This window comes from Apostichopus japonicus, chromosome 16 (assembly GCF_037975245.1).
Source record: "Apostichopus japonicus isolate 1M-3 chromosome 16, ASM3797524v1, whole genome shotgun sequence".
NCBI lineage: Eukaryota > Metazoa > Echinodermata > Holothuroidea > Aspidochirotida > Stichopodidae > Apostichopus > Apostichopus japonicus.
The window spans coordinates 28,258,900-28,286,223 of record NC_092576.1 but is presented as its reverse complement, the minus strand read 5'-3'; the positions used below and the strand labels follow the sequence as shown (position 1 = coordinate 28,286,223).

General features: G+C 35.8%; 2 protein-coding genes and 1 long non-coding RNA gene across 8 annotated transcripts; 2 read left to right on the top strand and 1 right to left on the bottom strand.

The window, feature by feature from the left end:
* The first annotated feature begins 246 nt into the window (after positions 1–246).
* LOC139981969 (metalloproteinase inhibitor 3-like) lies at positions 247–6,029 on the top strand. The gene is made up of 5 exons (XM_071994428.1): positions 247–437; positions 1,976–2,098; positions 3,258–3,428; positions 4,470–4,594; positions 4,930–6,029. The coding sequence occupies exons 1-5, from the start codon at positions 311–313 to the stop codon at positions 5,119–5,121; spliced, it is 738 nt and encodes a 245-aa protein (XP_071850529.1). The 5' UTR covers positions 247–310; the 3' UTR covers positions 5,122–6,029.
* On the bottom strand, positions 5,846–23,972 carry LOC139981964 (alpha-(1,3)-fucosyltransferase 4-like). Of its 6 annotated transcripts, XM_071994420.1 has the most exons (5): positions 17,383–17,548; positions 12,404–15,609; positions 11,647–11,710; positions 10,387–10,666; positions 5,846–9,947 (listed from the first exon to the last, which is right to left on the bottom strand). In XM_071994420.1, exon 5 carries the CDS (start codon positions 9,750–9,752, stop codon positions 8,379–8,381), a length of 1,374 nt encoding a protein of 457 aa, XP_071850521.1. In that variant the 5' UTR covers positions 9,753–9,947; positions 10,387–10,666; positions 11,647–11,710; positions 12,404–15,609; positions 17,383–17,548; the 3' UTR covers positions 5,846–8,378. The 6 variants fall into 6 exon arrangements, with proteins under 6 accessions (XP_071850521.1, XP_071850522.1, XP_071850520.1 ...); XM_071994421.1 differs by lacking the exon at positions 11,647–11,710; XM_071994419.1 differs by lacking the exons at positions 10,387–10,666; positions 11,647–11,710; positions 17,383–17,548 and adding an exon at positions 23,817–23,972.
* Positions 21,442–26,425, top strand: LOC139981975 (uncharacterized). Its single transcript, XR_011797944.1, has 4 exons — positions 21,442–22,290; positions 23,857–23,938; positions 25,073–25,282; positions 26,317–26,425. It is a non-coding gene; the product is annotated as an uncharacterized lncRNA (long non-coding RNA).
* The last annotated feature ends 899 nt before the right edge of the window (positions 26,426–27,324 follow it).

Genomic DNA, 27,324 nt, shown 5'->3' with positions numbered 1-27,324 from the left:
CGCTATTGCGATAGTCTATGAGGAAGAATTATTATTATATTCACAAAACCGTCGTAAAATGTAATGACACCACAGGGAGGAAAGGGTGTGTATAATTCCCAGGTCTGTCATTTCTCGCTAGCCTAGAATGTGTTTTTCTTCTTCTATGTAAAAGAATAGGCACTTACTGGTAAAGAGAGAAATTGAATCGGTTGTTGATCAAATACCTTGCCACATAATAACCTTGGACACGATTGAGGCAACCATTCCGTGGTTGCTGACGACTCAAGACTCAAAAAGGTAGATTTAATTCTCTGAGACGTTATAGAAGATGTCAAAGGCGATGTGGTTCTCCCGTGTACTGAGTGTTGTACTTGTAATGTCCAGCATTCGTAACATACAGTGCTGCATATGTGCAGATGTGCATCCTCAAGAGGAATACTGTACATCTGATTATGGTGAGTAATGTATTAAATCAATTTATCCTTCATACTACATTTTACAGACATTCTAATTATATTTCTTTGGTGATATGTGTTGTGCTTTTTGCTAGATGCATTGTGCCTGTATCACAGGTTTGAAAATCTGAAATTCGTTGATTGACTGTCTGAAGTAATTGAGAGAAAAAGTAGCTTAAATAAATAGCTAAACTAAACGTTCATGTTGTGAGTTCTTAAAACACTTAACTTAAGGTATTGCAATATTTTGGATTCCATTTTATTGTAACTCTCATATCAGTATACGTCATCAACGTAACAGCTACTTCTCATATAAGAAAATGTGAAGCAAAATTACGAAACAATTTTGAGTTTCCCATTTAGTCTTTAAATGGGTTTTCATTTATACTATGAAAGCTTTCTGGACGGTTTAATGATAAAAGTTGAATACAAGTTCTATAGTTACTATCCTATGAATTTTCATTTGGTGGAAAAATCGAGGTGATTTTCTTAGTGATCAACCGCAATGTTATCTTAAGTAATACTCAACAGGCTTGGAAAATTGCCAACAAACTCAAAAAGCTGCTTTAAGATATTGATGTCTTCTTTTACAGAGGTGTATCAATAAAAAATTAAAAAATCATGCATCTGAATGTCTATCAAGTTTGATGCCCATAATTTGAGATACAGCATCATTTAAAAACTAGTTGGTGTGTGTTTAAAATTAGTATATACTTTATATATTCCTGAGTATTTCTTAGATACCTTGCAAAATCTAAGAGATGGTTTAGATATTTAGATGACTTAACTAATGAAATTTTACAAGCATTCATTTGTTATTTTGTTAGCTCAAGAAACGATGTTTGCTGTTTTGTGATGTCAATATGTTTGAGATAAAAAAGTTTTTAACAAATGAAATAGTCTGTTTTGTATCTTGTATAACTCGTAGTTCATTTGTTGTTGAGTAAATGGGTGAACTTGCTGCATTGACTATTGTTTATTTATACTATTCACCATTGAGTTCACCATACTAGAACAACCTTACTAGAAGAAACTGAAGAAAGATATAAGATAAAGACTTATCCGTGTGCACACAAGCTTCATGGAGAATGCCTTTACTCCATCACTTAATTTGCAATAAACAAATTTTCAGCGATAAGTAAAGAAGACCGAGTGTGTGTTTACTATATTTAAAAGGAAAAACGTCATGGTCTCATCTTAGTGTTTATATATGTTTGGAAACTCAAATTTGGCAATGTAAATCTGCTGCAACATTATTGCCAAACCGTTTCCGTAGGAACGTATTTGAGGGTGCTTGAATTAAAGCCTACAACGCAACCAGCTGGTTGAAAGGTGGAAAATATGTTCAACTGATATCCAAATTCTAAAGTTATCTAAGGTTATTATTTGTCAAGCATTTTTATTATTATTATTATTAGCAAGATACCTATAGTAACGTTTTATTGGGCGTGGAGGCAGTTTGCATGTAATTTTCCGTTTGTTTAACTTCAGTCGAAACATGAAATAATACTCAGTATTCACGTTTTAAATTTTCACAGTCATACAAGGCCGAGTGACAGCAAAGGATGAAACTTTCATAGACTATGAACGACATCACCACTACCAGCTAAGTCAATCCCTATCATCGATCATTGTTGATCATTTTCCGGATTTTTCATCTTGTGAGTATCAAAGACAAATCGTTTGCGTAGAGTTGAGACTTGGCGAAATATTCATGACATCATACAATCTTACAATCGTTGTGAGTGGTCTATCAATTTTTTTTTTATTAGAGAACAGGTCTACAAACGTCAATATGTTACAGAAAGGTCATCGAGTGGGCACAGAGGAAGACAATTCGCGGTTGACACAATTCTGTTGATAAAATTTGTATACTATCTTGTTTGATTCACAACCAGAGTTGTCTGTTCTAAAATGTAAGTTTCGCGAGTTACATAGAAAGCAATTGTTTCAAAATGGTAATAAATTTGATGCTCTCATCATCATTGTTATTAGTGACACCACTCAAACACTGTCATTATTCAGCGACAACAATTGACATGTAAATTATTTGTATGAAGTTTTGAAGATTCATTTCTGCGAGGGCTTGAACATGGATTGCAAAATCATAATGACTTCTTTTCAAGAGTGTACTAAACGTAAACAGTGTACTAAAATTAACAGAATAATAGCTTGGGTTTGTAGTAATAATGTTACAACTTACCAAACTATCAACTTAATATTAAACCGTTAACCACAATGGTAAAGGGGGGTTGGTGATACAAAATAGCATATTCATTTTTGTCTACGCTAGTAAAAGTAAAGATTGAGTTAGCGTGAATCTTCTACTTCAAAACTATCCGCAGTATAAACTTGCTTAAATTTAAAAAAAAATAAAAAATTCCTCGGGTATTAAATTTTGATAGTTGGTCACGTGATAGATTATCAAAAGTACAAAAATGTATGTTATCTGCCTTTTAAGAAAACCAAAATATCTACGTTCACTTCTTTTCCTGAATTTGCCATGAAAAGATTAGAGATCAGACTGATCAGCAAGGATGACAAGATTCATGTTATAAGTATATCGGCTGTTAGTGGTTGTTTATAACGTAATGAAGAAGAAGAAAAAAATCAAACCAGCGGTATTGAAAATAAGAAGAATTGCATAACACATATCTATGTCACTGTTCAATCTTGCGATACGTCCACCACCTTGATCCCCAACCAACTGCCCCTTTATTCCCAGGCAATCATTGACCTGTATTTGCGTGAACTTCGCAAGGAAGGTCAGCTTTATGTTACAGTAAATATTTTTTATTACCTTGTTTCGTTTACATTCAGCTGTGGGTTTTGACGCAACGAAGAAGATTGTCTACACCGTGGATATTGAGAAGGTTTATAAAAGAAACGGTTTGACTGCCAAAGGAACGACGGTCGAGATCATAGTCACTCATGAAGCAAGGCTTGATTGCACCGTCTATCTTTCTATCAATCAGAATTATGTTATAATGGGTAAGAGTGAAAAACACGGTTCCGTTCGTCCTGATGTTAGACTTTAGGCGTAGTTACAATAATTGTTATTAGATTTAATTATAATGTTAGATTAAACCGGGAACGTGAAAAAAGCAGTAATGTACATATTTGTACCTGATACAAAACAAACCCAAAAATATTCGCCCGGCAGTGGCACTAAATAGTGTATTGAAATACCGCACCTTTTTGAGAAAAAAAGGAAAATGTGCGTTTGGAAATTGTGAGATCACACGCTGTAATTTCTTCCCAATTGAGATTACGTGGTTAACATGTATTTCGTCACCTGTTGCTAAAACGCAAGGTTAACAAAAGTTCAGGCCCCTTAAAGCTATAGGGGCTTTCAAATATATTCCTCTCTAAAATGTGAGCTCGCTACGAGACAACAATTAGCTCTGGAAACATTGCAGCGTGTTGGCAGGAAGGTTCCCCTGAACTCTTGGGCTCGGAGATGTATTCCGCAAAGAACAATAAGAGTACCAATATTCTTCTTTATGTGCTTAATAATCGCCAGCAGACGCCAACCCATGGTGTAGTTTGGGGGGGGGGGGTTAAGAGGGATGTAAACCCGGCCAATAACAGTGAACACAATCGGAAATAGTTCATAAGCGTATTTTTGGCAGACAGAATATTACTTAAAATTATTGTGTACAGTAAATCGTTTATAAAAAGGTTATGCGGTAAAAATTCTCCCAGCAGGATGACAAGAATTGAAAAATAAAACGATACAGATTCTTTCCAGATACACTAACCATAATGAACATTCCAAAGAAATCCTCAACAGGATGATTAAGGGAAAGCCTGATAGTGTCATATCCGGGCATGTAGAGGTGAAAAATTTTCAAAAGAAATCTCACCCAAATCAAACAATTGTTGGATATGCGTGCATTTGGACGCTCCATTTAAGGTCCTTTTATATTGCTGTACCTCTCCTTTCTACTCTACTAACCTTATCATCAGTGCGTACATTTTATCGTCAGATGTACTCTTATACGTTATCCTGTTTTTGACTCATCTTTGTAGGCAATGTAGTGGATGACCAATTGACACTCGAACCATGCGGATCCTACAGGAATGTTGATCGGATCACCAAGCGACAGTCTCAAGGGCTGAAACGTCAGTATAAGAAGAACTGCAACAAATGTTCCGTAAGTTTGTAATCAAAAGCATTAGGCCTTGTCGTAGGGTTACGTCAACGATTATTGATTATTAAATACTGCGAAGAGTTATAAAACACGACTCGGCTAAAATTCACCATGAACGAAGAAAGCATTACAACGTCAACATTATATACGAGCAATCATGGAATGAAATCACAAATACACCACAGTAACTTATTTCTCAGCCACATGACAAATCGACTTTTGGGGTTTGTGTTACAACGTGTCTGGTCCGTAAACAGTGTGACGTCGATGTTTTATTCAGGCAGTCATGAAATAAAATCACACGTACATCACAGTTACTGATTTTCTCTTCAAATCAGATATGCGGGCAATACGACTTTTGTGATTCAACTGAAGGAATATGTACACTGGAATCGGCCAGCTACAATTTCGGCTTCTACGGCGATGGTGGGAATTGTGAAATTGATTTTGCAAGATGCGGCAAGAACAAGAAAGGGATTTGCGTCTGGCTCGGAGGGAGAGACTACAAGAAGTGCTTGAGACAGCAATAAAGTCATGATGCGGATACTATAAGGCGGCTCCCAAAGTATCAATTAGTTTTCTTTCTTTTAGCTTTTCTTTCCTTTTGGCTTTCAGTTCGGTAGCTTAAATTTGCTTTCATCTTGCTAATGTTTAACATTAGTCTTAAAACGTTACTTTACGTTTAGTTGCAACTTTTACCAAGTCTTGTGACATACACAAATAGTGATATACTGCTGCTTCATTGGCGATATCTATGATAACAACAATTTGGTTGCACGAATTATAGAAGCGAGTTATTAACGTTTAGGTCAGTAAAAACAATAAGGCTATTTCAATAGGAAACTTCTGAATTTTCTAACAATTACCTGTCCTTGTTATCATTTCAAGTCATGTAATTTCATTCAAAATTCGAATGTTGTATCACTAGATACTGTCACAGAACCAAATGAAATTGTACCTGTCACATACCAATGTTTCAACCGCACCCTTTCTCAGACTCACTAATGTTAGAGCTATTGGAATGATGTAAGAAAATATTAGCAAGATCTTTAGTGTAGTTATGGTAAAAGTATGGCCATAACGTTCAAGAGAGTCAAACCTTTCAGCCATTTTCTACTTTTATAACTGTCTGTTTTGGGTCGCGGATATTGCTAGTAATTATGAACTGAAACAAACTAAGGACACATTAAGAGACAGATTGACAGATGTTAACTTGAACAAATCGAGTCATCTTTGTATTGGAATGTTTTGTTAGTTTGTTTTCGCTTTATTTGGCCTCTATAGAATATCCTGTTAGCATGGAAATGTCAAGTCCCCTACAATGTTCATATTTACCTACAAAGGTACTTTTTTGTATTAGATTAGCAGTTTGCTAAAAGTTTCTTTTTTGTTACTCCCTTTTCCCCTCTTTTAGTAGAAGTAAAGCATAATCAATCAAGGTTGAGTCAGTGTCTTCTTTTAGCATGTTTTCTTATCAGTAGCTGCACCATAATTACCAAAGTAGGGAGGGCGGCAAGTTGGAGAAGCAAAGATTATTTTTTTGTATAAGGGGCAAAAAAGTACAAAAGCGCACCTGTAAGAAGTGTAAATAACCGGGAACGTTCAAGGCAAAGAAACACGCCCCCCCCCTCCCCTGCTATCTTGCCCTAATCAGATCATTGATGATTATAACACACTTGTTATACATAAAGCTTATTATTTAACTTTATACTGGAGTTATTCCATACAGGTCTAACATTATTATAAGCCCACGCAGAGCTGACATCATTAATAAATGAATAAGGAATAACAGTATCCTCACAAGAATAAATACATTTAAAAAGAATATCCTTGCCATATTTGTTCAAATAAATGTAAAGAAAAAAGTTTCCAATCTGCATGTACCTTTCAGTAAACCGTCTTACCCAAACACATTTGAAGCTACGGATAAAAGAATATGGATTGCCCTAAGACATGTAGGGCAATGAGCGTATTAAGCTTAATTTGATCGAGTTAACCACCCCAAACGAACCGAAAGAATAAGTTCTCTAAACTGCTGATGAAGGGAGCCGGGTGATTATTAAGGATCTGGAACAAGAAGACAAACTGATTTGAAGATTTTAATCTTGCATACAGGGGTAAGGCTACAAGCGGACCACAGGTTTAAAATATATTTTAGACGTGATATCTTTGGGGGATAATTAAGGCAAAAACGATTTTCATGACAGTCCAGTGAAACACAGTGCATCAGCTATATCCAGGGTCCAGTGAACCACAGTGCATCAGCTGAGAAGACGACAAAAGTGAAGTAATTAGACTTTTATGCCATTGCTTCTACTAAGGCTTCCCAAATATTACTTGAAAAACAGCAGTTCACTGCTACTTTTGTGAAGGTTTTGGCATCCAAATGCGGTACACGATATCATCATTTCGAGTCATTTACAAGCAAAGCGCTACCAGTTGGATGAGTGGCTCCAGTTCATGTCACTTGACGTCATTCTCCCTACTTTAATTCCTTGGCGTATGTCCCTTGCCTGTTATAAAGGAGTTGGTAAAGAATGTCTCTACCAAACTGACCGCTTTTATTAAATGGGAAACCTCTTTTCAGTTTAAGGGGAATAGTAGATAATGGTATTTCTTAGTCCTTTTCAGTCATGCTGAGTCATTAACAGTCGTGATTGATGGGATTCTGGGGCCAAATCACTTCATGAAATGAATATTAAACTGAATTTCATGTGCACCTTTTGTGAGGAGGATGGGGAAACTATTGATCATTTATTTTGGGATTATAATAAAAACAAATTATATATTTTAAATGTCGTACAATCTGTGCTTGGTCAAGAACTTAGATAGATCTATCTATCTATCTATCTGTCTATCTGTCTATCTGTCTATCTCTCTATCTCTCTATCTCTCTGTCCGTCCGTCCGTCCGTCCGTCCGTCCGTCCGTCCGTCCGTCCGTCCGTCCGTCCGTCCGTCCGTCCGTCCGTCCGTCCGTCCGTCCGTCCGTCCGTCCGTCCGTCCGTCCGTCCGTCCGTCCGTCCGTCCGTCCGTCCGTCTATCCGTCTATCCGTCTATCCATCTATCCATCTATCCGTCTATCTATCTACCTATCTATTGGCAGTATTTATCCATAATATACATCTCAAAACAATATTGTAAATTAACGGTTATATACCGGCAGGAATGATGCCTTTGTAAGATGTAATTTAACAGCAGTTTATTTCATTTTGTTTAAACCGTGCGACGGTTTTTAACGTTTACATTCGAACCGTAAGTGAATGCCGTTAGATTTGAGAAAAGAAAAACTCCTCTTATGCAAACATATCTTGCTGTTATCGATTAAATCTTAACTAATCCAGTACCTAGGAGTTAGAACACCTAATTATTAGCCAAAGTGCAGTTTTATAAGTGACAGATTATTCAGAGCCAAGTCAGCTACAGCTACAGCATACATGCTTGTCAATTTTGTGCATCCAAAATAACAGTGAACACTGTCACTTCAGGTTAAAAACAGCCTTCATGATACGTAAAACACATTATGTTTAAATTTCCGAAATTGGACAGAAATCACATGACGGGAATCCAACCCATAACAATTTGAGAAAAACCTTCATTATGAATATGTAACATTGAGCAGTGTCCCCTTGTATGTTAATTGATACAAAACGGTATTAAATCAAACTATGCATTCACGCTAAGGTAAAGTTGGTTTGTGAGTAATTACATCCAAGTTCAATAAAAATTTATCCTCAATTAACGTTATGCAATAAGTTTCATACCCCTCGAATTCTTGCAAAAGATGTTTCAGTTGAAGTATGTAAAATTGTATCTGTCATCCATTTCTTCATTGTAGTACCTGAAAGTTGAATACTCTTTAACCCAGTTCCGCTCTCCACATTCATTACATCCTCCCATCCAATTGGGTCCGTATGGATCGAAAGGCTGCTTCTGCGGTTCATTATGCTTTTCTTGTATGAAGTGTATTAATCTACACATTCCAACATTCGAAAATGCAAGAATATCTCCAATCAAAGTATTAACAGCTTTACCAATTGTCTTCCATTTAAAGTATGAGTCATAAAGAGCCTGATCTTTGGATACCCGGAGAATATGTTCCGCTAAATCTTTCATAGAGCTGAAATCGTCGGCATGAATAAATGAATTAGGTGGAACAAGCTGTTCGTAGTCCATCTTTGGAGGACCTATGACAACAGGAATAGCATTGTAACGGGTTACCGTATACCAAAATTTTTCAGTTATGTAACCGCAACAACAACTATTTTCGAATGCTACGATAAATTTGTAACGAGAAAACACCTTCGGGCAATGGTGTCCTGTACGTTCTGGACAAGAAAGTTCACCACACTCTCCAAACATATCAATTGGAATGTAACCAGAAAGATCGTGCACAGCGTCGTACCTTCTCCACATTTCGGTTGAACAGTGACTAGAAATCCAGGCCATTAAGCCTTTCTTCTTATTAAAATTTGATGTAAACGCAACTTTTCGTTTTCCCCTTTTGCTGAAGGGGAAAAATCTCCCATATGGTAAAATAATATCTGCTTTTGGATGATACGTTGAGGTGATGTTAAAATGAATATGGCTGACTTTTGGAGGAGGCACTGAATCCCTGGAAGTAAAAGGACTCTCTTCTGTTGTGAACACCCAAATCTGATTAGGTTGTCGTTTACTTTCCAGTTCCAACCAGATGTCCTCGCAATTGATAGCCCCAGAAAATATAAGTATGTCTGCTTTTTGAGTGTTATTTGTCCAGTGACTTGCTTGCTCAATTAAGACTGACCTGGGTTGTCTACCTCCGCAAGAGATCAACTTTGGTAGTTGTAGTTTGTTTGTCCAGTGCCCCTCGGAGGGAAAAGCTTCCACGCGATAATCAACTTTTGCTTCAATAATGTCATCATGACCTTTTGATGTCTTCTCTGGTTGTGTAAAATTAGTGTTATTGCAATATTTCCTTTCGGCTGTAGGCATTCGATTACCGTCGGACGAAAGCAACTTAGTATTGTTACTTAGCTGTGCTCGCGCCATGAGATTCCATGGTTGACGTAGCGTTGACCTATCGATTTTCGTCTCCAGTGTAAATAAAGTATAGAGTGATAATGCAGCAGATATGATAATTATGCAAGTAAACTTACGTCGGTTACTTCTCAAATACTTCATGATGAGAGAAATGTGTTGAAAAGTTCACAACAACTTCTGAAAATTCATAAGGTCAACAGACATATAAATATGCTGATGACTCACGTTCATTAACCCCTCATCAAAAGTCGTCGAACCAATGAAGGTTAACAAATTCGATTTGCTCTTCGATGTTCTTATCGTTGATTCTTTGTTGGTTTCCAGTAGTGCAATATTCTAAGGTGTAAAGAAAATCAAACAAAATATTTATAATGAGGATGAACACATTTCACCGTTTTTAAACCCGTAAAACACATCGCTTTAACTTTACCAATGATAAGTCATAGTTCCTTTCAATATAACATGATAGAATCTGTAGAGTATATATTTCGATTTTTTTCGGAAAGTTGAGCGTAGAAGGCATGAACATGCAAGACGTGTGCTTGCAACAGAACAATGGTTATGGATCAGTACAAACGGTAAGCTTATGGTCGTCTATATAGTTGACAAAACACAAGGTTTAATTACTGATTCTCAGTTAAGAAAAAGATCAATCTCGTCAATAAGTCCTGGGTCTGACGTTAAACTGCATCCAGGCAGAGTGGGGTGGCTGTGTGTGGGGTTAGTCAGTCCAAGGCTAACGTCTTATATAAAGCACACAAGAAGCCATTATTACCTACTGCGACTGGCTAGTTGATCGGCGCCATAAAACGGAGCGGGCCCATGGGTTGGGTTTGGGAGCAGTCTGCATGGCGGAATTGGCGTTGTTGTTCTAATGTTCCTACGGTATTGAAGGCATGAAGCAGCACCAGCAGTAGGTGTACGTGTAGTAAAGGGCGGTTGTACATGATAGTATGTTCCGGCCAGCTGCATCCGTAGCGGAGTGACGTCCCAGCGGATTATTAGTCTATAATTCTCTTGTATAACACAAGAGAATGCCGACGGTTCTTTGAGGACTATGGCAAAACAGCAATAGCAGCAGTAGCAGCAATCTCGTCAGCTTTATTTGAACTTTTAATGTCGACTTATTTGTTCGAATTTTGGCTTTGTACCAATTGACGACATTTCGACTTTAGCGGCTCAAAATCTTGATTTCCTACTCGAGAAATTTTCTCATGAGGATCATAAGTTTGAAATGAGTTTACATTAAAAGTTGGTTTCATTTGGTGCTACTTCATTCTATCAGGAGTAACAGTTCTTTGGAATTTATTTCAAGCCCTGGTGTGGATATTAGGGACTTTGTATTTACTTCTTGTTCTCTTTATGCGCTTATAAAGCTCAAACATAAATTTTGAGAGGAATTCAACATAATCGGAGATTATTTTTAACCTAATATTATCCAGTATTGGAAACGTAGATAAATGGGTGACACATAGGCGAACATTTTGTATTCTTGTTTTTGTTTGGAGTTTTATTAATCTAATACGTTCATTGATGGCAAAAAAGAAGAAGAAGAGTTGAACATTTTCAATAGGTTCAAAAGTACAGCACCACATTGCATCTCTTTAAAGCAAGACAAATTACCATATTTTCTGTAAATTTAGTGTACCACATCTATCAGTTTTTTAATTGTATATCAATAATACTAATAATAATCATGGTCATCATCGTCAACGTCATCGTCAGCGTCAAACGACATCGTCACCGCAATTGTTCGTCGTCACTATGATTATTGCCCTCACCACGATTACATCTTCATCAAAGTCAAGTAATTTTAGGCAAATAGTACAGAGTTCAAGTATGAATAGGTATCAATTAGTATTGCGTGGTGTAAGGAAAATAGCAAAGAAACAACCGAAACTTTAAACTCGATTAAAGAAATAAAAAAATGCGGGTTTCAATTTTTTTTATACAAAAATGAACTTTAACTGAGTTATCAGATTAATGACTTTTACTTTTTTCCCACAAACAATTTTCGAAATTTGAAATTACTAACTATTTCATAGGCGCAATCTCCTCACAGTCTTCTCATTTTGCTTTGAATTTGATAATAGAATATCCTGTACTTCCAATAAAGAATGTAGGGAGATGTTTAACAATTCTGTTATCTTCTCAGTAATATTAAATTTTGTAAAATCAAAATGAAATTAAAAAAAGATTTTGTTCAAACATCCAAAGTGAACAAATGGACCTAATAACATTACGAAAAAACGAGGTTCTCTATAGACTCCCCATGGCAGCTGCAAAAGGTAAAAATGGGATTATCTATAACCTTCACAAAAGGGCTTGTTAGTTACAAGTATTCGGTGCATGAAAGCAAATTGGAAATATGGAACCTTAACGTCTATGACGGATTGTCATGCACGAAGAAAAACGATTGCACGAAATATCATCACCGCATTTCAAATTGTTATTCCTCTTTATTCCCCTTCTCTAACGTTATAACTAGTTTAAATATAATTATTATCATTGCAGAACAAGTATGAATTCTATATTCATGTGTTGATTATATTAAATTTAATACAACAAAGTGGCAACAAAAAGCTCAAAATGCATATTTCTTTGCCACTGTTTCTAAAGAGTAGTCAAAGCTGAGGCGAAACTAAGAAAACTTCTGTAAAATTACAACATAAAAGCTATTATTGTAACTAAGACCTCATCAATTCTGTGAAGCATATGATTTACAAAGGAATTAAATATAAAACGACGACTAAAGCTATATTACATATTTACAAATTGGTGAAGATTGATACCTTTTAGAAGAATTTGCTGTTTTAATTTCCTCCACAATAGCAAATATGTGTGTACCTGGGAAAGAACGCAGCAACCATGTATTCTTATTTATCGTACAGCATAAATTGCTCAATCGTCTTATCTGGCAGTGAGTTTGGACTTTAATTCTAATTATTTAGGGAGGCTAATAACTAATAAATCTCGATAACGATATCTCTAGTACTCATGTTGTGGAATGATTTCTGTTCCATTAATGAGTCATTATCGCTTCGACTTTGGAGTTTACATAACAACATATATTGTACAGGTCCATGTACAACGCCCCATCTGAAATTATTCCAAATCCCTGTAGCAACACAACTGGCCTAACCATCTTTGTTTGTGCAGTCTGGTGAAAGCTTCACTTCGAATCCGATCATTATGAATCCGTGTATTGTTGAATTTGCTAATTAACATTGTATTGTACGTGTCATTTGATTTACGGTCGGCGGAGTTTTTTTCTTTTCTTTCAGGTTTATATTTGGCACAATCAGTGTTGACAAGTTGGAACCCGCACTAGAGCTTTAAAAAGGTCCAGAAAACTCCAACATAGGCTGATACATCATTTTCTTTGAAACTTTTGTACAAGATACTGTTTATTGTAAACTTTAAATTAATAAATCAGTGAAAACAATGTGGTTTGGGAAATTAGTTTGCTACTGGTGGGGCACACTGTTTGACAATTGGAACATGCACTACAGCTTTGAAAAGATCCAGGAAACTCCCACATAGGCTGATGCCTTAGTTATTTTTAAAGTTGTATACAAGATACTGTTAATTGTAAACTTGAAATTAATAAATTAGTGCAAAACAATGTGGTTTGGGAAATTAGTTGCAATTAATGCCTTCGCAACATAAGGTAGATCCAACGCAGAGCATCCTTTTTTTGCACCATTCATCTAAGTTTGGTTAGATCAGTGGGTAAGAGATTCCACATTCCAGCCAGGAGGCCCAGTGTGAAATCTTGAAAAACCAAAGAATTTGAAAATGGGACCTGCTGCCTCTCACTTGGTAGTCAGCATTTACGGAGAGAGTGAGAGACATGGAGTCGCCAACAAAGAAAACAATTGATAGGCTAGTACAAGGTTATTGTGCATTGGTGTGCCATCTTGGCATGTATTTTAATTGAATAGATACCGTAATGAATTCATTTTAATTTTACAGGTAGGCGGCTCAAAAACTTGCAGAGAAGTAAAAAAGGACATAGAATTGACATGAATGAATATGATTCAAATTCTTTTTTTGTAGATATTGTTGTTCTAGATAAATCTGAAATTTATAACTTTGCTTTTTCTTCAAAAATTGTTTATGGCTGGTGATGGTGGGGTTATCCAGAGGAGGGATCATGGGAGGGGGCTGATTGGGGATAGACACAATTAACAATATTGTCCCTATAATCAACACACACACAGTATTACAATAGGATGTCCCATACGATACATAATTGTCTCATTCGTGACAAAACATTTACTGACTATATAACTTAAATTAAATAGCTTAATTTAGTGTTTTAATTACATTAATGAATCGCGGAATATATATGATTGGTTTTGAAAATATTTATTAAAAATATTCTTAATTTACTCATGGCTGTAAAGTAACGAGAATCCTTGCGGCAGATGTTTCAGTTCAAGTATGTAAAATTGTATCTGTCACCCATTTCTTCATTGTAATTCCTGAAAGTTGAATACTCTTGAACCCATTTCCGCTCTCCACATTCATTACATCCTCCCATCCAATTCGGTCCGTATGGATCGAAAGGCTGCTTCGGTGGTTCATTATGCTTTTCTCGTATAAAGTCGATTAATCTACACATTCCAACATTCGTAAATGCAAGAATATCTCCAATACCAATATTCACAGCTTTACCAATTGTCTTCCATTTAAAGTATGAGTCATAAAGAGCCTGGTCTTGGGATACCCGGAGAATATGTTCCGCTAAATCTTTCATAGAGCTGAAATCGTCGGCATGAATAAATGAACTAGGTGGAACTAGCTGATCGTAGTCCATCTTTGGAGGACCTATCACAACAGGAATAGCATTGTAACGGGTAACAGTAAACCAAAATTTTTCAGTTATGTAACCTCCACAACAACTGTTTTCGAATGCTACAATAAATTTGTAACGGGCAAAAACCCTCGCGCAATTAATTCCTTGACCTCTTTGACAAGAAAGTTCACCACACTCTCCAAACATATCAATTGGAATGTAACCAGAAAGATCGTGCACAGCGTCGTACCTTCTCCACATTTCAGTTGAACAGTGACTAGAAATCCAGGCAATTAAGCCTTTCTTCTGATTAAAATTTGATCTAACCTTTCGTTTTCCCCTTCTACTGAAGGGCAAAAATCTCCCATATGGTAAAAAAATATCAGCTTTTGGATGATATGTTGAGGTGATGTTAAAATGAATATGGCTTACTTTTGGAGGAGGTACTGAATCCCTGGAAGTGAAAGGACTCTCTTCTGTTGTGAACACCCAGATCTGATTAGGTTGTCGTTTACTTTCCAGTTCCAACCAGATGTCCTCGCAGTTGATAGCCCCAGAAAATATAAGTATGTCTGCTTTTTGAGTGTTATTTGTCCAGTGACTTGCTTGCTCAATTAAGACTGATCTGGGTTGTCTACCTCCGCAAGAGATCAACTTTGGTAGTTGTAGCTCGTTTGTCCAGTGCCCCTCGGAGGGAAAAGCTTCCACGCGATAATCAACTTTTGCTTCAATAATGTCATCATGACCGTTTGATGTCTTGTCTGATTGTGTAACATTAGTGTTATTGCAATATTTCCTTTCGGCTGTAGGCATTCGATTACCGTCGGGCGAAAGCAACTTAGTATTGTTACTTAGCTGTGCTCGTGCCATGAGATTCCCTGGTTGACGTAGCGTTGACCTATCGATTTTCGTCTCCAGTGTAAATAAAGCATAGAGTGATAATGCAGCAGATATGACGAGTATGCAAGTACATTTACGTCGGTTACTTCTCAAACACTTCATGATGAGAGAAATGTGGTGAAAAGTTCACAACAACTTCTGGAAATTCGTAAGGTCAACTGAAATTTAAATATGCTGATGACTCACGTTCATTAACCCCTCATCAAAAATTGTCGAACCAATGAAGGTTAACAATTTAGATTTGCTCTTCGATGTTCCTATCGTTGATTCTTTGTTGGTTTTCACTAGTGCGATATTCTAAGGTGTAAAGAAAATCAAACAAAATATTTATGATGAGGAAGAACACATTTCACCATTATTAAACCCGCAAAACACATCGCTTTACCTTTATCAATGATAGGACATAGTTCCTTTCAATATAACGTGATTGAATTCCTAGAGTATCTATTTCGATTTTTTTCGGAGAGTTGAGCGTAGAAAGCTTGCGACAGTACAATGGTTGTGGATCAGTCCAAACGGTAAGTTTATGGTCGTCTATATAGTTGACAGAACACACGGTTTAATTACAGATTCACAAGTTAAGAAAAAGATCAATCTCGTCAGCTTTATTTCAACTTTCAATTTCGACTAACTTGTCTGAATTTTGGCTTTGTACCAATTGATGACATTTCGACTTTATCGGCTCAAAATCTTGATTTCTTACTCGAGAAGTTTCCTTAATTTTAAAATTCCTGTTACTGGAATGGTATAAAACACAAACTTATGAGGATCATAAGTTGGAAATGAGTTTACATTGAAAGTTGTTTCATTCGGTGCTACTTCATTCTATCAGGAGTTACAGTTCCTTGAAATTCATTACAAGTCCTGGTGTGGATCTTCGGGACTTTGTATTTACTTCTTGTTCTCCTTATGCACTTTTAAAGCTCTAACATGTAGTTTGAGGGTAATTCAACATAACTGAAATGATGTCAGTGTACCGCCCCGGCTGAGGGTCAGGAGGGATTATTTATAACATATATTATCCAATATTGGAAACGTAGGTAAAGGGAGAGACATAGGCGAATTTGAACTTTATTAATGTAGCATTCCTTATTGATGGCTACAAGGAAATAAGTTGAACATTTTTCAATAGGTTCCAAGTACAGCACCACACTGAATCGCTTAAAACAAGACTCAAATTACCATATTTTCTGTAAATTTTTGTACAGAGTTCAATTATAAATAGGCCTCAATTAGTACAGCGTAGTGTAAGGAAAATAGCAAAGACACAATCAAAGCTTTAAATTTGAATAAAGAAATAAAAACGTTTGCTGATTTCAATTTTCGATACAAATGTGATCTTTAACTGAGTTATCAGATATATGACTTTTACTTTTTTCCACAAATAATTTTCGAAATTTGAAATTACTAACTATTTCATAAGTGCAATCTCCTTACAACCCCAGAAAAATTAACTTTCGTAAAAGCAAACAATGCAATTAAAAAACGTTTTGTTCAACATCCAAAGTGGAAGAATGGACCACATAACATTACGAAAGAACAAGGTTCTCTATAGACTCCTCATGGCAGCTGCAAAATGTAAAAGATGGATTATTTATAACCTTCACGAAAGCGCTTGTTAGTTACAAGTATTCGGTGCATGAAAGCAAATTGGAATATGGAACCTTAACGTTTATGACGGAATGTCATGCACGATTGCACTAAATATCGTCACTGCATTTAGCATTTGTATTCCTCTTGATTCCTCTCCTTAAATGTTATTACTATTGTAAATATTATTATGATCATTGCAGAACAAGTACAAATTCTTTATTCATGAGGTGATTATATTAAATTTAAGTCAACAAAATGGCAACAAAAAGCTCATAATGCACCTTTTTTACCACTGTTTCTAAAACATAGTCAAGGCTGAGGCGAAACTAAGAAAAATTGTGTAAAAATACAATACAAAAGCTATTATTGTAACTAAGACCTTATCAATTCTGCGAAGCATAGGATTAATAAAGGATTTAAATAAAATACGACGATTAATGTTATATGATATATTTACAAATTGTGAAATATTGATACCTCTTGGAAGAATTTGCTGTTTTAATTTCCTCCACAATAGCTAATATCTGTACCCGGGAAAGAACGCAGCAACCATGTAATCTTATTTATCGTACAGCACAAATTGCTCAATCGACTTATCTGGTAGTGAGTTTGGACTTTAAAGAAGATACTAACTCAGTCTAGATAAAGATATCTCTTATACTCATGTTGTGGAATGATTTCTGTTCCATTAATGAGTCATTATCGTTTCGACTTTGGAATTTACATAACAACATATATATTGTACAGGTCCATGTACTGCGCACCCTCTGAAATTATTCCAAATCCCTGTAGCAACACAACTGGCCTTACCCTCTTTGTTTGTGCAGTCTGGTGAAAGCTTCACTTCGAATCCCATCATTATGAATCCGTGTATTGTTGAATTTGCTAATTAACACTGTATTGTACGTGTCATTTGATTTTCGGTCGGCGGTGTTATTTCTATTTTTTTCTTTTAGGACTATTTCTGGCACAAACAGTTTTGACAAGTTGGAACCCGCACTAGAGCTTTAAAAAGGGCTGGAAAACTTCAAAATAGGCCGATACATTATTTTCTTTGAACTATTGTACTGTTGAACTGTTGTAAACTTTCAATTAACAAATCAGTGAAAAAAATGTGGTTTGGGAAATATGTTGCTATTGGTGGGACACACTGTTTGACAATTTGGAACCTGCACTTCAGCTTTGGAAAGGTCTAGAAAACTCCAACATAGGCTGATGCCTTAGTTCTTTTAAACTTTGTATACAAGATACTGTTTATTGTCAACTTGAAATTAATAAATCAGTGCAAAACAATGTGGTTGGAAAATTAGTTGCTATTAATGCATTGGCAACATAAAGTTAGACCCAACAGAGAACAGCCGTTTTTTGTTACCATTCATCTAAGTTTGGTTAGCTCAGTGGGTAACAGCTTCCACATTCCAGCCAGGAGGCCCAGTTTCGAATCTTGAATACAAAAGACTTTAAAAATGGGACTTGCTGCCTCTCACTTGGTAGTTAGCATTTACAGAGAGAGTGAAGGACAAGTAGTCACCAACAAAGAAAACAATTGATAGGCTGGTACAAGGTTATTGTGCATTGGTTTGCCAACCCTGTCGTGTATTTTAATTGAATAGATACCGTAATGAATTCAATTTTAAGCTTTACAGGTAGTAAAAGTCTTGCAGAGAAGGAAAATAAGACATATAATTGACATGAATGAATTGGATTCAAATGCGTTTTTTGTAGATATTGTTGTTCTAGATAAATCTGAAATTTCTAACTTTGGTTGTTTTCATTTTCCATAAATTGTTTATAGCTGGTGATGGTGGCCCTTACTCAAAATCCAGATATGGCCCAGTTATGGCAATTTGTATTTGGCCGATATCTGTGCCATATGTGAAATATATATATGGCCATAACAAGAATTGGGCAGATATAACTTGATATTAGATAACGTCGAAATCTGGCCCATATATGGCAAATCCATATCTGAGAAATCCATATTTGGCTCATGTGTGGCAAATCCATATCTGGCCCATATATGGCACATCCATATCTGACCCATTAATTAGAAATCCATATCTGGCTCATATATGCCACATCCATATATTGCCCTTGGCAAACCCATTACTGTCCCATTTTATGATAAATCCAGATTGAACTAACTAAAAAAATGGCTACATCTGTGCCAGAATTCATCTAGCGATGTAAAGAAATATAATTTGAACCAAATAAAGGCAATATATGGCTCAGATAAAGCAGCTTTTTATTTACTTCTTAATTACCTGGCCATTAATTACATTTCCTGTTTGATCCATCAGCAGGTATTTTGTTTTTTCTTCTTTTCACCTTACCCACAGTATGTCCAAGCCTTTACAAATAACAAACTAATACTAAAAAGGGGTCTTCTGTTCAAACAATTATTAAGGCAATATAACCTTCAGAACAAAAATACTTGGTTAAGAGAATAAAATATCCTGGCATGATAAAATGTTCCAAGAATAAATTGGCACTTGAAAGCCTGCTTCATGACAAAATGCCCATCACTCTGCCGTCTCTAGGCTGTCTTCAGTCTCTGCAAGATCTTCGAGTTCTTTCATCAACACAATTCTCAAAATAATGACGAAGACATGTAAAGTTGGGATTACTTTTCTTCCAGAACATTTCAAACCCAATTGTGTACATAACTTTTTTGTGACACACAGTTTTATTTGTGACTCACAATGCTTCCAACTTGAAAGAGATTTCAAAATCATTTCAAATTGTGTCCGAAAAACCCCAGACAAATAGACTAAAAAAGCAAGGCTTTATTGGAGGTAAAATTCAACTTATTTTGGACTTAAGAATCTGCAGTATGATACCTAATCCGACTGATATGGTCATAAAATTACCGCTGTTAAAAAATTAGCATGCACGCTCTGACAGTTATTTTACTTGTACGAGAGTCTTTGTGTATACACTGTATTGTAAAAGTATACTTACTTAAACTTTAAACTGGCATCGCGTGATACCACTTGTACACTTAAAAGTAATACTTGAAGGTTGAGTTCTTTATTATTCCGTGGTCCTGTAGAGGTTGATACTAAATTACGTTGTGCTATGCCTTTATTTAATAAATTTGCTTTAGTAACTAAGTTTAAGGAGGGCGATATATGTTCCATTCAGTATCAAAGTTCAGTCCCAAAATAGGTTGTTTCCATCCGTTCAAAAAAATTTCTTCCTTACTTCTGACTGTTCAGTTCATTACAGATACTTTGCCAATGTCCTGACATCAAAAGGTTATTTTTTTACGAATCTCCATCACCTTTTCTTAATGTACCAATCCTTTCTATTAAATTTCCTTCTGCTCGCTACTCCAACCATGTGTACACTCCATTTCCTTTCTCACTCCCAGAGTAACAATGCACATGTCCTTTGTTCACAAGCAGGCTTCACACTCATTTACCCTCTGAGCCATCCTTTTTCCATCTAAGACCGTGTGTTTGCCTAGCAACCAGATAGATCAAGTAGCCAATTTCTACCCCTTTTGACTTAGTGTGTACTGTAAGTGCTTTACCATTGAATTATGTGCAGTACCACAATATAGGGCAATGTAAATCTCTATAGAAATACACTATGTAAGAGCATACAGTCTTACATGTATATCCAGTTATATCTGGCATGGCCAGATAAAACTTTATATGCGTATCTGGATTGACTCTATATCCAGTAATATCTGGCCTTATATGGCCATATCAAAGTTGATATGGATAACTGGATTATCTGGTTTTATATGGCCATATCAAACTTTATATGCATATCTGACTTACAATTATATCAAGATATATCTGGCTTTATATGGCCAAATAAAATTTTATCTGGATTGACTCTATATCCAGTTATATCTGGCTTTATATGGCAATATCAAACTGTATATGCATATCTGGCTTACAATTATATCAAGATAAATCTGGCTTTATATGGCCATATCAAACTTTATATAGATATCTGGCTTACAATTATATCAAGGTATAACTGGCTTTATATGGCCCTATCAAACTTGATATGTATATCTGGCTTACAATCATATCAATATATATCTGGCTTTATATGGCCAGATAAATTTTTATCTGCATATCTGGATTGACTCTATATATATCCAGTTATATATGGCTTTATATGGCCCTTTCAAAGTTGATATGGATATCTGGATTAATTATATCAAGATATTTCTGGTTTTATATGGCCATATCAAACTTTATATGAATATCTGGCTTTATATGGCCATATCAAACTTTATATGCATATCTGGCTCCCAATTATATCAAGATATATCTGGCTTTACAGGCCAGATAAAATTTTATCTGCATATCTGGATCGACTGTATATCCAGTTATATCTGGCTTTATATGGGCATATCAAACTTGTATGTATATCTGGCTTACAAGTATATCAAGATATATCTGGCTTTATATGGCCATATCAAACTTTATCTAACTAGATATAGCCAGATATCAAACAAGATATGATATTTAAGTAAGGGGGGGGGGGGTAAGATGATGGATCTTGGAGGGGGGCTGATTGGGGATAGACGCAATTAACAATATTGTCCCTATAATCAACACACACACAGTATTACAATAGGATGTCCCATACGATACACAATTGTCTCATTCGTCACAAAACATTTACTGACTATATAACTTAAATTAACTAGCTTAATTTAGTGTATATATTACATTAATGACTCCTGGAATATATATGATTGCTTTATTTATTAAATAATACTCTTAATTAACTCATGGCTGTAAAGTAACGAGATTCCTTGCGGCAGATGTTTTAGTTGAAGTATGTAAAATTGTATCTGTCACCCATTTCTTCATTGTAATTCCTGAAAGTTGAATACTCTTTAACCCATTTCCGCTCTCCACATTCATTATATCCTCCCATCCAATTGGGACCGTATGGATCGAAAGGCTGCTTCGGTAGTTCATGTTGTTTTTCTCGTATGAAGTCGATTAATCTACACATTCCAACATTCGTAAATGCAAGAATATCCACAATAAAATTATTCACAGCTTTACCAATTGTCTTCCATTTAAAGTATGAGTCATAAAGGGCCTGGTCTTGGGATACCCGGAGAATATGTTCCGCTAAATCTTTCATAGAGCTGAAATCGTCGGCATGAATAAATGAATTAGGTGGAACAAGGTGATCGTAGTCCATCTTTGGAGGACCTATCACAACAGACCCGTAAAACACATCTCTCTAAATTTACCAATGATAGTTCATAGTTCCTTTCAATATAACATGATAGAATTTGTAGAGTATTTAATTCGATTGTTTTTCGGAAAGTTGAGCGTAGAAGGCATGAATATGCACGACGTGTGCCTGCAACAGAACAATGGTTATGGATCAGTCCAAACGGTAAGTTTATGGTCGTCTATATAGTTGACAGAACACACGGTTTAATTACTGATTCTCAAGTTAAGAAAAAGATCAATCTCGTCAGTTATATTTCAACTTTCAATTTTGACTTAATTGTTCGATTTTGGCTTTGTACCAATTGACGACAATTCGACTTCATTGGCTCAAAATCTTAATTTCTTACTCGAGAATTTTTCTTAATTTTAATATTCCTGTTACTTCAATTATAAGTTGGAAATGAGTTTACAGTGAACATTGTTTCATTCGGTGCTACTTCATTCTATCAGGAGTTACAGTTCTTTGGTGTTAGTTTCCAGCTCCGGTGTAAATCTGGTGTGAATGTTGATTAAAGTGAGGAACATATGCTAACTTTTGGGTTTCTTGTGTTTGTTTTGAGTTTTATTAATCTCATACGTTCATTGGTGGCAATAAGGAAAACAATTTGAACATTTTTTAATATGCGCAAAAGTGAAGCACCACACTGTATCTCTTTTAAGCAAGCCTCAAATTACCATATTTTCTGTAAATGTAGTTTACCACTTTCATCAGCTTTTTTTATTGTATATCAATATTACTAATAATAATAATCATCATCGTCGTCAACGTCAAACGTCATCGCGATTGTTTGTCGTCACTATGATTGTTGTACTCACCGTGATTATATCCTCTTTAATGTCAAGTAATTGTAGGGAAATGGTACAGAATTCAATTATGAATAGGCATCAATTAGTAAAGCGTAGTGTTAGGAAGAAAAAAACGTTGCTTGTTTCAATTTCTTTTAGACAAAATGATCATTAACTGAGTTATCAGAAATATGACTTTTTTCCCACACACAATTTTCGATATTTGAAATTACTAACTATTTCATAGGAGCAATCTCCTGAAAATCTTCCTATATTTATTATTTGATAATATAATATCCTGTATTTCAAATAAAGAATGTAGGGAGGTGTTTAACAATTCTATTTATTCTAGAAAGTAAAATTGCAATTAAAATATGTTTTGTTCAACATCCAAAGTGAAAAAATGGACCACATTACATTACGAAATAACGCAGTTCTCTATAGAGTCCTCATCGCACCTGCGAAAGGTGAAAGAGGGATCATCTATAACCTTCACACTCGCTTGTTAGTTTCAAGTATTAGGTGCATGAAAGAAAAATGATTTCACTAAATATCATCATAGCATTCAAATTGTTGTTCCTGTCTGTTCCCTTTTCCAACGTTATTACTGTTTTAATATTAATATTGTTATCATTTCAGAAGAAGTAAGAATTCGTTATTCATGCGTTGATTATAAAAAAAGATTATTTCACGCAGTGGCCAAAAAAAGGGAACAATGCACATTTCTTTGCTACTGTTTTTGAAACAGTCAACTAAGAAGACTTCTGTTAATATACAATATAAAAGCTATTATTGCAACTTAGGCCTTATCAATTCTGCCAAGCATAGGATTTACACAGGAATTAAAAACAATACGACGATGAAAGTAATATAACATATTTACAAATTGATTAAGATTGATACCTTTGAGAATCATTTTCTGTATTAATTTCACCCACAACAGGAAATACGTGTGCCCGTGAAAGAACAAAACAACGATATGTTCTTACTTATCGTAAAACATACATGGCTCAATCGACTTTTATGTAAGTCCTCAAAATTTGTCACAGTGCTGTAGACTATTATATCGCAGTGAATTTGTACTTTAATCCTCGTTATTTACGAAAATTATTAACTCAATCTCGATTAACATTCTATAATACTAATGTTGTGGAATGAGTTATATTTCAATATTAAGTCGCTACCGCATGGACTTTGGAGTTGACATTGCAAAAAAATATGATAATAATGATAAGAATATAATACGACTATTAAAGTCCTATTATGTATTTAGAAATTGATAAAGATTGATACCTTTGAGAAGAATCTTCTGTATTCATTTTCATCCACAGCATGTAATACGTGTGACTGAGAAACACCACAACAACTTTATGTTCTTACTTATCCTACAACATATTGTAATTATCTTTTTAGGTTCGCAAATATGTGTTTCAGAGATTTAAATGCACACTGTGATATGAAATATTGGCCATGCTGTGTATGCAGTAACCCAGACAGAAACAACCGTTAAGCTCCACATGGGCCTAACGTGGGCAACTTTTTGGGGCGAAAAAATGGGATAACCAGCTGGGACCTAGTCAGTTTTGGCCAGGTTGCCCAACTGGCTACAGATGACGTTACCAAAACAGGCCCATACAGAGCCCATATGGGGCTCATGTTGTAGAATGATTTCTGTTCCAATAACGAGTCATTATTGCTTCGACTTTGGGATGACATTATAACATATATTATACAGGTCCAAGTACTGCGCATCATATCCCTGTGGTATCCCTGTAGCAACACAAACGTCTTTCTGCGGTGTACTAAAGGAACTAGCTGTTACCGGTACTTTTACAGTTTCATTCAACGAATAATCATATGCTTTAGATTGGAATCGGTTCATGCATGGTTACACGATGGTTCTTAAATACTAATGTTATGATGACCCAGACTGTTTCAGTACCCAGGGCCAAAGTTTGTACTTGATGTAAACACTATTTTCAGGCGAAAACAGTATCAATCATGATGTTACATGTGCAGAACAAGGTACAATATTGTATGGCGCCAAATACCTAATTGACATATAAAAAGTTTGACTACATTGTTAAAATTCTCTTAATTTAAACAAAAACAAATTTAATAATAATTAATTTAAATAATGTAATTTTTACTTGGCACAGCATCACTGTCATCCTCAGCTCCACTTTCCGTACGTTATCTCTCCTTAATAATGGCTACTGCAATCACAGATAAATACTTTGGATCTGTGTGGGAAGTGTCAATGGAGTTAAATGAGAAAACAGCAGAAAGACATATTCCTCAATCTTCCATGGGATATCTACTATAGTAACCAGAGGAGCCAGTGCTTCCAACCAATTATAGACAGTATGGTAATTTGTCATTGTTTTTATTTGCAAAGCGAAAATGTGATTTTTTTTATATGCAATGTGCTTTCCTCCCTACAACTCTAACTAAAATTGTAACAACGTAGATGCACAACCGTTAACTGGAGTGGAATTGTTTTGGGGTTGAACAGTGAATAGATATTTCAGAAGGAATTCTTTTAGGCTATTGTGCATGCATTGCTACAAAAGCAATGTGGTTAACAAATCCCGATGAGTCAGATTTGTGCAAATTGTCTTCTGTTGTTGCACTAGATTGACAGTGAATACCAATGTAACTTGTTCTCCACAGACCTGAAATACATTTGGATATGTCATGAAGGTCAATTTGAGAGGAATCAGCTCCACTAAATAAAAGTATATTTCATTACTTTTTAGAGCCGGGGACGATAAGCCTGTCCGGTTGACCCTTCTCATGACGATAATGTAGCACGTAGGACAAGCCAGACCGAATCCACTGTGATCAGAGATACCAATAAAATTTGGAAAATTCATGTATGCAGCCACGTTGGAAGCGTTGTTGTAGACTTTGACCGGGAAAAACAATATTCATGCCTTAGAGCTATAAATTAATTTAGAGTATGTTATATAAAAGAAACTCCAAATTCGCATTTCTTCTTCTTGATTCAAATCCACATGGCTTATGTGTGCCGCTGCCGATGCAAACCTGCAAGCAAAATTGCTAAACAGGCAATACTAAGATTGACCATTAGTTTAAAATGGGAGTGCAACTGACTCAAATTCAAAACATTTGTTTTGAAAAAATGAGTGTGAATCTTATATTGATTTCCAAAATATTCCCAACCATTCAAATAATTTTCAGCTATACTTTCGAAGACTTTGATATTTTTTATATCTCATTTTCACATTCATTTAGTACATTTCATGCATACCCTTATCAAGATTTGAATTACATTCCTTATCACTCTCGATGAAGAAAGTACGGACTATCCTTTTACAGTATGGGTTCTTGATTTGATTTGATATTATATTTATATATATATGTTTATTTTATTTATCAGATGCAATCAAGAGAAACGCAGAGACTGCCAGTTCAAATAAGCAGGAGATAGAGAAGTGCGGCTCAAAGTGGTTTCTTGGATAAAGAGACAGAACTGGCAACAGGGCTCGGAGAGCCCTGTTGCCAGTTCCAAAAAAAGAAAACCAAGAGCCACAAAACTTTTTTTGGCACTGTTGTAGAAAATGGTTGAAAAGTTTTGTTCCAACACTGACAAAGGAGGGCCTTCAATGTTGTAAAGTGTAAAGTGTTTGTACTGCTTCTTATGAATACAAAAGGTTTAAACAAAAACTGATTTTCTTCTGTGTTATAGTGTATTTGAGTTATACTCCTTGAGTTTCCTACAGCAAGTATATATACAAGTCGCTCAAACCTTAGCGATCAATTTTTGCAATTGATCAATTTTGACCTTAGCAATTACTATAGACAAAACCAAAATTTTCACACATTTTTAAAAATGGTTTTGAGCTGCTTGAAGTCCCATGTTGTGCCCAGAATGGACCCGATTAAAGCTAGCTTCGGACCCACATTTGTACCAAATGGAAATTGTGAGGGCTCTGCTTTAGTCCCACTTGGTTAACCAGCTTGCTAAAGATGTAGATTCCTTATGGGTTACTTTCTTAGACCCCATATGGGCTCTGTTTGGGCCGTGTTTGGTAAGGTCATCTCGGGCCAGTTGGGCAACCTGGCCAAAACTGACTGGGTTCAAAATGGTCAGCCCATTTTTGGGCCCCAAAAAGTTGCCCACATATGAGTTACTTCTGGATATCCCGCATGGGCCCTTTGTGGGCCCATATGGGTTCTGTGGTCCCTAGATGGGCTCTGTATGGGCCCGTCTGGTCAGTTCAAGCTGGTTGCAATGTGGGTTTATGTGGGTTGCATCTGGTTACCCCACTTAGGGCCCATATGGGCTCTGTATGGGCCCTGTTTGGTTAGGTCAACTTTGGCCAGTTGAGCAACATGGCCAAAGATGACTGGGTCCTAAATGGCTAGCCCATTTTAGGCCCAAAAA